Source organism: Crinia signifera, chromosome 9, assembly GCF_055691185.1.
Source record: "Crinia signifera chromosome 9, ASM5569118v1, whole genome shotgun sequence".
NCBI classification, from domain to species: Eukaryota; Metazoa; Chordata; class Amphibia; order Anura; family Myobatrachidae; genus Crinia; species Crinia signifera.
The window spans coordinates 152,572,087-152,585,104 of record NC_139225.1 but is presented as its reverse complement, the minus strand read 5'-3'; the positions used below and the strand labels follow the sequence as shown (position 1 = coordinate 152,585,104).

The window sequence follows — 13,018 nt, the reverse complement described above, 5'->3', positions numbered from 1 at the left end:
CCTCATAGTGGGATTGGCCCTGTACTGACCAGTCTGGGGCCAGTGTTCCCTATATCAGGGGCCCCTTACATATAACATCAGGCCATGAATGACTGTGCACTATAAGTAGGGCTATTACCCATCCTCATAGTGGGATTGGCCCTGTACTGACCAGTCTGGGACCGGTGTTCCCTATATCATGGGCCCCTTACATATAACATCAGGCCATGAATGACTGCACTATAAGTAGGGCTATTACCCATCCTCATAGTGGGATTGGCCCTGTACTGACCAGTCTGGGGCCGGTGTTCCCTATATCAGGGGCCATTTACATATAACATCAGGCCATGAATGACTGCACTATAAGTGGGGCTATTACCCATCCTCTTAGTGGGATTGGCCCTGTACTGACCAGTCTGGGACCGGTGTTCCCTATATCAGGGGCCCCTTACATATAACATCAGGCCATGAATGACTGCACTATAAGTAAGGCTATTACCCATCCTCATAGTGGGATTGGCCCTGTACTGACCAGTCTGGGACCGGTGTTCCCTATATCATGGGCCCCTTACATATAACATCAGGCCATGAATGACTGCACTATAAGTAGGGCTATTACCCATCCTCATAGTGGGATTGGCCCTGTACTGACCAGTCTGGGGCTGGTGTTCTCTATATCAGGGGCCCCTTACATATAACATCAGGCTATGAATGACTGCACTATAAGTAGGGCTATTACCCATCCTCATAGTGGGATTGGCCCTGTACTGACCAGTCTGGGGCTGGTGTTCTCTATATCAGGGGCCCCTTACATATAACATCAGCCCATGAATGACTGCACTATAAGTAGGGCTATTACCCATCCTCATAGTGGGATTGGCCCTGTACTGACCAGTCTGGGGCCGGTGTTCCCTATATCAGGGGCCCCTTACATATAACATCAGGCAATGAATGACTGCACTATAAGTAGGGGCTATTACCCATCCTCATAGTGGGATTGGCCCTGTACTGACCAGTCTGGGGCCGGTGTTCCCTATATCAGGGGCCCCTTACATATAACATCAGGCCATGAATGACTGCACTATAAGTAGGGCTATTACCCATCCTCATAGTGGGATTGGCCCTGTACTGACCAGTCTGGGGCTGGTGTTCCCTATATCAGGGGCCCCTTACATATAACATCAGGCCATGAATGACTGCACTATAAGTAGGGGCTATTACCCATCCTCATAGTGGGATTGGCCCTGTACTGACCAGTCTGGGACCGGTGTTCCCTAAATCATGGGCCCCTTACATATAACATCAGGCCATGAATGACTGCACTATAAGTAGGGCTATTACCCATCCTCATAGTGGGATTGGCCCTGTACTGACCAGTCTGGGGCCGGTGTTCTCTATATCAGGGGCCCCTTACATACAACATCAGGCCATGAATGACTGCACTATAAGTAGGGCTATTACCCATCCTCATAGTGGGATTGGCCCTGTACTGACCAGTCTGGGGCTGGTGTTCTCTATATCAGGGGCCCCTTACATATAACATCAGCCCATGAATGACTGCACTATAAGTAGGGCTATTACCCATCCTCATAGTGGGATTGGCCCTGTACTGACCAGTCTGGGGCCGGTGTTCCCTATATCAGGGGCCCCTTACATATAACATCAGGCAATGAATAACTGCACTATAAGTAGGGGCTATTACCCATCCTCATAGTGGGATTGGCCCTGTACTGACCAGTCTGGGGCCGGTGTTCCCTATATCAGGGGCCCCTTACATATAACATCAGGCCATGAATGACTGCACTATAAGTAGGGCTATTACCCATCCTCATAGTGGGATTGGCCCTGTACTGACAAGTCTGGGGCTGGTGTTCCCTATATCAGGGGCCCCTTACATATAACATCAGGCCATGAATGACTGCACTATAAGTAGGGGCTATTACCCATCCTCATAGTGGGATTGGCCCTGTACTGACCAGTCTGGGACCGGTGTTCCCTAAATCATGGGCCCCTTACATATAACATCAGGCCATGAATGACTGCACTATAAGTAGGGCTATTACCCATCCTCATAGTGGGATTGGCCCTGTACTGACCAGTCTGGGGCCGGTGTTCTCTATATCAGGGGCCCCTTACATACAACATCAGGCCATGAATGACTGCACTATAAGTAGGGCTATTACCCATCCTCATAGTGGGATTGGCCCTGTACTGACCAGTCTGGGGCCGGTGTTCTCTATATCAGGGGCCCCTTACATACAACATCAGGCCATGAATGACTGCACTATAAGTAGGGCTATTACCCATCCTCATAGTGGGATTGGCCCTGTACTGACCAGTCTGGGGCCGGTGTTCCCTATATCAGGGGCCCCTTACATATAACATCAGGCCATGAATGACTGCACTATAAGTAGGGCTATTACCCATCCTCATAGTGGGATTGGCCCTGTACTGACCAGTCTGGGGCTTGTGTTCCATATATCAGGGGCCCCTTACATCTAACATCAGGCCATGAATGACTGCACTATAAGTAGGGCTATTACCCATCCTCATAGTGGGATTGGCCCTGTACTGACCAGTCTGAGGCCGGTGTTCTCTATATCAGGGGCCCCTTACATATAACATCAGGCCATGAATGACTGCACTATAAGTAGGGCTATTACCCATCCTCATAGTGGGATTGGCCCTGTAGTGACCAGTCTGGGGCTGGTGTTCTCTATATCAGGGGCCCCTTACATATAACATCAGCCCATAAATGACTGCACTATAAGTAGGGCTATTACCCATCCTCATAGTGGGATTGGCCCTGTACTGACCAGTCTGGGGCCGGTGTTCCCTATATCAGGGGCCCCTTACATATAACATCAGGCAATGAATGACTGCACTATAAGTAGGGGCTATTACCCATCCTCATAGTGGGATTGGCCCTGTACTGACCAGTCTGGGGCCGGTGTTCCCTATATCAGGGGCCCCTTACATATAACATCAGCCCATGAATGACTGCACTATAAGTAGGGCTATTACCCATCCTCATAGTGGGATTGGCCCTGTACTGACCAGTCTGGGACCGGTGTTCCCTATATCAGGGGCCCCTTACATATAACATCAGGCAATGAATGACTGCACTATAAGTAGGGGCTATTACCCTTCCTCGTAGTGGGATTGGCCCTGTACTGAACAGTCTGGGGCCGATGTTAACTATATCAGGGGCCCCTTACATATAACATCAGGCAATGAATGACTGCACTATAAGTAGAGGCTATTACCCTTCCTCGTAGTGGGATTGGCCCTGTACTGAACAGTCTGGGGCCGGTGTTCCCTATATCAGGGGCCCCTTACATATAACATCAGGCCATGAATGACTGCACTATAAGTAGGGCTATTACCCATCCTCATAGTGGGATTGGCCCTGTACTGACCAGTCTGGGGCCGGTGTTCCCTATATCAGGGGCCCCTTACATATAACATCAGGCCACGAATGACTGCACTATAAGTGGGGCTATTACCCATCCTCTTAGTGGGATTGGCCCTGTACTGACCAGTCTGGGGCCGGTGTTCCCTATATCAGGGCCCCTTACATATAACATCAGGCCATGAATGACTGCCCTATAAGTAGGGCCTATTACCCATCCTCATAGTGGGATTCGCCCTGTACTGACCCGTCTGGGGCTGGTGTTCCCTATATCAGGGGCCCCTTACATATAACATCAGGCCATATATGACTGCACTATAAGTAGGGCTATTACCCATCCTCATAGTGGGATTGGCCCTGTACTGACCAGTCTGGGGCCGGTGTTCCCTATATCAGGGGCCCCTTACATATAACATCAGCCCATGAATGACTGCACTATAAGTAGGGCTATTACCCATCCTCATAGTGGGATTGGCCCTGTACTGACCAGTCTGGGGCCGGTGTTCCCTATATCAGGGGCCCCTTACATATAACATCAGGCAATGAATGACTGCACTATAAGTAGGGGCTATTACCCATCCTCATAGTGGGATTGGCCCTGTACTGACCAGTCTGGGGCCGGTGTTCCCTATATCAGGGGCCCCTTACATATAACATCAGGCCATGAATGACTGCACTATAAGTAGGGCTATTACCCATCCTCATAGTGGGATTGGCCCTGTACTGACCAGTCTGGGGCTGGTGTTCCCTATATCAGGGGCCCCTTACATATAACATCAGGCCATGAATGACTGCACTATAAGTAGGGGCTATTACCCATCCTCATAGTGGGATTGGCCCTGTACTGACCAGTCTGGGACCGGTGTTCCCTAAATCATGGGCCCCTTACATATAACATCAGGCCATGAATGACTGCACTATAAGTAGGGCTATTACCCATCCTCATAGTGGGATTGGCCCTGTACTGACCAGTCTGGGGCCGGTGTTCCCTATATCAGGGGCCCCTTACATATAACATCAGGCCATGAATGACTGCACTATAAGTAGGGGCTATTACCCATCCTCATAGTGGGATTGGCCCTGTACTGACCAGTCTGGGGCTGGTGTTCTCTATATCATGGGCCCCTTACATATAACATCAGGCCATGAATGACTGCACTATAAGTAGGGCTATTACCCATCCTCATAGTGGGATTGGCCCTGTACTGACCAGTCTGGGGCTGGTGTTCTCTATATCAGGGGCCCCTTACATATAACATCAGCCCATGAATGACTGCACTATAAGTAAGGCTATTACCCATCCTCATAGTGGGATTGGCCCTGTACTGACCAGTCTGGGGCCGGTGTTCCCTATATCAGGGGCCCCTTACATATAACATCAGGCCATGAATGACTGCACTATAAGTAGGGGCTATTACCCATCCTCATAGTGGGATTGGCCCTGTACTGACCAGTCTGAGGCCGGTGTTCTCTATATCAGGGGCCCCTTACATATAACATCATTCCATGAATGACTGCACTATAAGTAAGGCTATTACCCATCCTCATAGTGGGATTGGCCCTGTGCTGACCAGTCTGGGACCGGTGTTCCCTATATCATGGGCCCCTTACATATAACATCAGGCCATGAATGACTGCACTATAAGTAGGGCTATTACCCATCCTCATAGTGGGATTGGCCCTGTACTGACCAGTCTGGGGCTGGTGTTCTCTATATCAGGGGCCCCTTACATATAACATCAGCCCATGAATGACTGCACTATAAGTAGGGCTATTACCCATCCTCATAGTGGGATTGGCCCTGTATTGACCAGTCTGGGGCTGGTGTTCTCTATATCAGGGGCCCCTTACATATAACATCAGCCCATGAATGACTGCACTATAAGTAAGGCTATTACCCATCCTCATAGTGGGATTGGCCCTGTACTGACCAGTCTGGGGCCGGTGTTCCCTATATCAGGGGCCCCTTACATATAACATCAGGCCATGAATGACTGCACTATAAGTAGGGGCTATTACCCATCCTCATAGTGGGATTGGCCCTGTACTGACCAGTGTGGGGCCGGTGTTCCCTATATCAGGGGCCCCTTACATATAACATCAGGCCATGAATGACTGCACTATAAGTAAGGCTATTACCCATCCTCATAGTGGGATTGGCCCTGTACTGACCAGTCTGGGGCCGGTGTTCCCTATATCAGGGGCCCCTTACATATAACATCAGGCCATGAATGACTACACTATAAGTAGGGCTATTACCCATCCTCATAGTGGGATTGGCCCTGTACTGACCAGTCTGGGGCCGGTGTTCCCTATATCAGGGGCCCCTTACATATAACATCAGGCCATGAATGACTGCACTATAAGTAGGGCTATTACCCATCCTCATAGTGGGATTGGCCCTGTACTGACCAGTCTGGGGCTGGTGTTCTCTATATCAGGGGCCCCTTACATATAACATCAGCCCAGGAATGACTGCACTATAAGTAGGGCTATTACCCATCCTCATAGTGGGATTGGCCCTGTACTGACCAGTCTGGGGCCGGTGTTCCCTATATCAGGGGCCCCTTACATCACATATGTGAAGGGGTGCCGGACGGCTCCCCGACCGTTGGGATTCCGACAGTCATTTCTCCGATGTTGAAATCCCGACTGCTCCCTCCTGGGGGTCCACGACCCCTATAGAGGGAGAATAAAATTGCCACCGTGCCCGCAGCGTGGCAAGCACAGCGAGCCCGCAAGGTGCTTCATTGCGCTCCCCGCGCTGTGCAGTCGGGATTCCGTCGTCAGAGTACTGACTGTCGGAATCCCGACTGTCGGGGTAATATACCACACCCATATGAAGTATCCCTCCGATGTAGAAATAAGGTATCACAGTGTCTGCAGTATCTACTTGCTGCGATTGCTCCATTCCTGCCAATACCACGTCCCCCATACTGTATGTGCCTGTGGGGGATTAGTTGCTGCCAGATGTAGTAATACCATGAATGCTGCTGTACACTGTCCCTGCTGCTACTGCAATCCTCAGACTATAGTAGCCCATTGTAGCCTATTGGGCTGCACTTCTTGGACCCCACCACTGGACATTGTTGCTGTGCATGGTGGTAACACTGACTGCACATGTGCAGAGGCCCGGACACCACACTGAGCACATCTCAGGGATGGTCTCCTTACACAGCCCCTGTCCCTGCCGGGTGATCCATACTCCCAATATTGCTGCATTCTGCAATGTGATCCTGGGAGGCCAATATCACCCCTACATCACAATAGAGATGTGATCATTGATAACTGAGCCTCTATATGAGAATTGTGTACAATATACAAATTATTAGTGTAATTCCTGTGCAGTACATGTGCCAGTGGGTGTGCTGGTACTTGTAGTGACCATTTCCTCGCTCTCTCTTCTCAGTTGCCCCAGAGGTGAAGGTCACAGGTCACCGGTCAGGCGAGGTCACAAAGCTTCACTGTCAGGTGTACGGGTTTCACCCCCGAGCTGTGGATGTGAAGTGGATGAGGGATGAGCAGGACGAGGTTCTGTCTGATGAGGCCAGTCGGATCCTCCCCCATCCTGACGGAACCTATCAGAAAAGAGTCACTGTGGAAGTGCCGGCTGGGGAGGAGGAGCGTTACTCCTGCCATGTGGAGCACAGCAGCCTGGAGAAGATACTCAGCGTGAAGTGGGGTGAGTGTCATGTGTATTAGGAGTGTCACACATAGGTGCCTCAGAATTATGGTCAGTGTGGTGTCACACAGTGCCTCAGGACTATGGTCAGTGTAGTGTCACACGGTGCCTCAGGACTATGGTCAGTGTGGTGCCTCATGGTGCCTCAGGACTATGGTCAGTGTAGTGTCACACGGTGCCTCAGGACTATGGTCAGTGTGGTGTCACACAGTGCCTCAGGACTATGGTCAGTGTGGTGCCTCATGGTGCCTCAGGACTATGGTCAGTGTGGTGCCACATGGTGCCTCAGGACTATGGTCAGTGAGGTGTCACACAGTGCCTCAGAATTATGGTCACTGTAGTGTCATGCGGTGCCTCAGGTCTATGGTCATTGTGGTGTCACATGGTGCCTCAGGACTAAGGTCACTGTAGTGTCACGCGGTGTTTCAGGCCTATGGTCAGTGTAGTGTCTCTCTGTGCCTTAGGATTATGGTCAGTGTAGTGTCTCCTGGTGACTCAGGACTTGGGTAAGAGTACATTGTGGGATGTATAACATGGGTACAGTATGACTAATATCCATATTCTCCTTTGCATTTCTCTCAGAGCCTAGGAGTGGCCCCTCAGTCGGGGTGATCATTGGTGCGGCCATCGGAGGCCTTGCTGTTCTCGCACTGGTCATTGCTGCAGTTCTTATATACAAGAGTAAGTGTCACGGTTACATCGCTGTTACTATGTCATGCTGGATTATTTCTCATGTTTCTACATTCCACACAGATGGGGCTTTTCTTATGTTACTATATATTGTGCTGTATCTGTATTCTCACCTGCATCCCACACCTCATCTCCCAGTCTGCACAGTACAGTCACATTCATGTAACTGTGATCTTCCCAGGGGAGGACACAGCCGCAGATATATCTGTCAGGGGTGTAACTGTCATCTCCCAGGGGAGGATACAGCCGCAGATATATCTGTCAGGGGTGTAACTGTGATCTCCCCAGGGGAGGATACAGCCGCAGATATATCTGTCAGGGGTGTAACTTGATCTCCCCAGGGGAGGATACAATAACAGATATATCTGTCAGGGGTGTAACTGTGATCTCCCCAGCAGGGGATATAGCCGCAGATATATCTGGCAGGGGTGTAACTGTGATCTCCATGGTGAGGATACAGCCAAAGATATATCTGTCAGGGGTGTAACTGTGATCTCCCCAGGGCAGGATACAACAACAGATATATCTGTCAGGGGTGTAACTGTGATCTCCTCAGCAGGGGATATAGCCGCAGATATATCTGTCAGGGGTGTAACTATGATCTCCCCAGGGGATGATACAGCCACAGATATATCTGTCAGGGGTGTAACTGTGATCTCCCCAGAGGAGGATACAGCCACAGATGTATCTGTCAGGGGTATAACTGTGATATCCCCAGGGGAGGATACAGCCGCAGATATATCTGTCAGGGGTATAACTGTGATCTCCCCAGGGGAGGATACAGCCACAGATATATCTGTCAGGTGTGTAACTGTGATCTCCCAGGGGAGGATACAACAACAAATATATCTCTCAGGGGTGTAACTGTGATCTCCCAGGGGAGGATACAGCCGCAGATATATCTGTCAGGGGTGTAACTGTGATCTCCCCAGGGGGGGATACAACAACAGATATATCTGTCAGGGGTGTAACTGTGATCTCCCCAGCAGGGGATATAGCCGCAGATATATCTGTCAGGGGTGTAACTGTGATCTCCGCAGGGTAGGATACAGCTGCAGATATATCTGTCAGGGGTGTAACTGTGATCTCCCCAGGGGAGGATACAGCTGCAGATATATCTGTCAGTGGTGTAACTGTGATCTCTCCAGGGGAGGATACAGCCGCAGATACAGATGGGGCAGGTCCCATCTTGGCAGGGGATGGCGATGGCGACGCCAGCCGCCATCCCCCGCCAGCGCCATGTCGATGGCAAGAAGGGGATGCGCGCGCATCCCCTTCCGACGGCACTTCCAGCCGCTCCCCCGGGTCACCGCTGGCTTCTCAGCGGTAACCCGGGGTCCCTGCCGCCTGCCCGCACCCCCCCTAACCCTGTCCATCTCCCTGAAGCGGAGACGGACAGGGTTTCCGTTGCCTCGTCGACGGAGACACGCGTGCTCCTGAGACGCACGCGCGTCTCAGTCTGATGGCTGGCGAGGATGCTGGCGGATCGCCAGCGCGGATGTTCTGCCCCATCTGTATATCTGTCAGGGGAATAACTGTGATCTCCCCAGGGGAGGATACAGCCGCAGTTATATCTGGCAGGGGTATAGCTGTGATCTCCTCAGGGGAGGATACAGCCACAGATATATCTGTCAGGGGTATAACTGTGATCTCCCCAGGGGAGGATACAGCCCCAGATATATCTCTCAGGGGTGTAACAGTGATCTCAGAGGAGGATACAGACACAGATATATCTGTCAGGGGTGTAACTGTGATCTCCCCAGGGGAGGATACAGCCGCAGATATATCTGTCAGGGGTGTACCTGTCATCTCCCCAGGGGAGTATACAGCCACAGATATATCTGTCAGGGGTGTAACTGTGATCTCCCCAGGGGAGGAAACAGCCGCAGATATATCTGTCAGAGGTGTAACTGTGATCTCCCCAGGGGAAGATACAGCCGCAGATATATCTGTCAGGGGTGTAACTGTGATCTCCCCAGAGGAGGATACAGCCGCAGATATATCTGTCAGGGGTGTAACTGTGATCCCCCCAGAGGAGGATACAGCCACAGATATATCTGTCAGGGGTGTAACTGTGATCTCCCCAGGGCAGGATACAACAACAGATATATCTGTCAGGGGTGTAACTGTGATCTCCCCAGCAGGGGATATAGCCGCAAATATATCTGTCAGGGGTGTAACTATGATCTCCCCAGGGGATGATACAGCCACAGATATATCTGTCAGGGGTGTAACTGTGATCTCCCCAGAGGAGGATACAGCCACAGATGTATCTGTCAGGGGTATAACTGTGATATCCCCAGGGGAGGATACAGCCGCAGATATATCTGTCAGGGGTATAACTGTGATCTCCCCAGGGGAGGATACAGCCACAGATATATCTGTCAGGGGTGCAACTGTGATCTCCCCAGGGGACGATACAGCCGCAGATATATCTGTCAGGGGTGTAACTATGGTCTCCCCAGGGGAGGATACTGCCACAAATATATCTGTCAGGGGTATAACTGTGATCTCCCCAGGGGAGGATACAGCCGCAGTTATATCTGGCAGGGGTATAGCTGTGATCTCCCCAGGGGAGGATACAGCCGCATATATATCTGTCAGGGGTATAACTGTGATCTCCCCAGGGGAGGATACAGCCGCAGTTATATCTGGCAGGGGTATAGCTGTGATCTCCCCAGGGGAGGATACAGCCGCATATATATCTGTCAGGGGTATAACTGTGATCTCCCCAGGGGAGAATACAGCCGCTGTTATATCTTGCAGGGGTATAACTGTGATCTCCCCAGGGGAAGATACAGCCGCAGATATATCTGTCAGGGGTGTAACTGTGATCTCCCCAGGGGAGAATACAGCCGCAGATATGTCTGTCAGGGGTGTAACTGTGATCTCCCCAGCGGAGGATATAGCCGCAGATAGATCTGGCAGGGGTGTAACTGTTATCTCCATGGGGAGGATACAGCCACAGATATATCTGCCAGGGGTGTAATGGTGCCCACACACGCACCGATGCCGGCGGTGCGATGCTATGCGATGGGGTGATCGCTCCCGCGGCACCTCATCGCACAGTACAAAAAGTATGTGCTGCACATACTTTTTGTACTAGCTTTTTCTAGCATAGCATCGCATCGCATGCACATGGCATACGATGCGATGCTATGTGTGCTAGTTAAGCCCACAACGCACGCCGGGAACGGTGCGTGTGTGGGCACCTTAACTGTGATCTCCGCAGGGGAGGATACAGCTGCAGATATATCTGTCAGGGGTGTAACTGTGATCTACCCAGGGGAGGATACAGCCGCAGATATATCTGTCAGGGGTGTAACTGTGATCTCCCAAGGGGAGGATACAGCCGCAGATATATCTGTCAGGGGTGTAACTGTGATCTCCCCAGGGGAGGATACAGCCGCAGATATATCTGTCAGGGGTGTAACTGTTATCTCTTAAGGGGAGAATACAGCCGCATATATATCTGTCAGAGGTGTAACTGTGATCTCCCCAGGGGAGAATACAGCCGCAGATATATCTGTCAGAGGTGTAACTGTGATCTCCCCAGGGGAGGATACAGCCGCAGATATATCTGTCAGGGGTGTAACTGTGATCTCCCCAGGGGAGGATACAGCCGCACATATATCTGTCAGGGCTGTAACTGTGATCTCCCCAGGGGAGGATACAGCCGCAGATATATCTGTCGGCTGTCACTGTGATCTCCCCAGAGGAGGATACAGCCGCAGATTTGTCTGTTAGGGGCACACCCATACACTAGAGATATGGGGATCAGGGTTATGACCCAAACACACCAGAGAATGTGTTCAGTGAACGATATTACTGAACAATTTCCCTTGAACTTCCCAGTTTCCTGGACAAACAATATTGTGCATCGCACTGAGCGATATGCCGGATGATGTACGATCTAGTATGAGCCTAGTAACGTGCAGCTTGTTGTGACCAACATAGCCAAAACTGAGCTGCATGTACAGGTGACAGAAACCCTCGTTATCGTCCATCGGGAGTGCGTATCGTTCATAGATCATTGCATACACACTGGCCGATCTTCTGAACGATATCAGTCAGAAGGGCCAAAAACAACAATACTGTATAAAATATCACCCAGTGTGTACGCTCCTTTACTCTGATCTCTAACACTGAATCGTATTGGCCATCAGCACCCACTTGTGTTGTATAGCCAATAGCATATATCCAGAGAATTCCAAATGCGCTAGTTTTGGGAAAAAGAGCAAGTAATTCCGATCCTGCACATCTGTTACATGTACCCCTCACGTGTCATGTATGTAACATGGATTATTACTGGGACTATAATATGGGCCTTTATAGAACAGAATCCTCTGGTAGATTAGTTCCTAGTTACACATCCTAGCTGCTTATTCATCATGGTCTCCATGTTGGGTCTGTATGACACCATTATTCTCCTGCTGCCTAATTCCATCTCCTGTTTATTACAGGAAGGACGTCTGACTACAAGACCACCAGCAGTGAGTATTCTGGGATGTTTCCCTATAGATTGTAAACTGGCGAGCAGGGCTCTCATACCTTTAGACTGTCTGTAAATACCTATCTTGTGGTATTACTGTCTTCTATTGTAAACCTGTGGACATTCAATTCTCAGCACAATTTATAGTTTAGAGTATAGCATGTAATTTGCATATTACCACACTGACATCTGAAGGTGTAGTCCCATAATAGCAGGTGACCAGGTGGCCAATGGCGATCCCAAAACAGAGTCCAGATGGAGAATTAGGTGTCTCTGATGGGAAAGATGGTAGAACCTGGAGGATATGATGATTTCTGTGTCTGCCTCGGATAATGAGTCCGGATGGGATGGTGCAATGCACAAGTAGATGTCCTGGTTGGTGTGGATAAACTCAGGTTGTAGCGGTGTGCTGGAAGTAGAATGGTCCACTTGATAAAAAGGCTTGATAAAGACCCCTGCACTGCGCTCCATCACCCGGGACCCGGCAGCCCAACACCACCCACGTGGTTTCCACAAGCGGAGGTGTTCGGCTGGCTCTAGAGCACTGGAGAGCACAGCCGCAACGGGGACCGGGACGACAGCGGTGAGCCGCTTACAGGTAACGCGCTCCCCGCTGGGAGCGCGCGCGCATGTTTAATGGCGGCTGAGCAGCCCGGCGAAGGGGGATCGCCGGGCTGCACTAGCAAGCGGCAGAACCGCCGCCTTTTGTAAAAAGTGTTGAGCGCTCTGTCCCGCTGGACCACCAGGGAGATGTTGAGTGTGG

At 50.8% G+C, this 13,018-nt stretch overlaps 1 protein-coding gene across 1 annotated transcript in view; it reads left to right on the top strand.

The window, feature by feature from the left end:
* The window catches only part of LOC146036347 (saoe class I histocompatibility antigen, A alpha chain-like), a 243,857-nt gene that overhangs the window by 209,277 nt on the left and 21,562 nt on the right, over positions 1-13,018 (top strand). Inside the window, exons 4-6 of the mRNA XM_083160304.1 lie at positions 6,801-7,073; positions 7,656-7,754; positions 12,227-12,256. Coding sequence (XP_083016430.1) covers positions 6,801-7,073; positions 7,656-7,754; positions 12,227-12,256 — 402 coding nt within the window. The remainder of the gene's footprint in view (positions 1-6,800; positions 7,074-7,655; positions 7,755-12,226; positions 12,257-13,018) is intronic.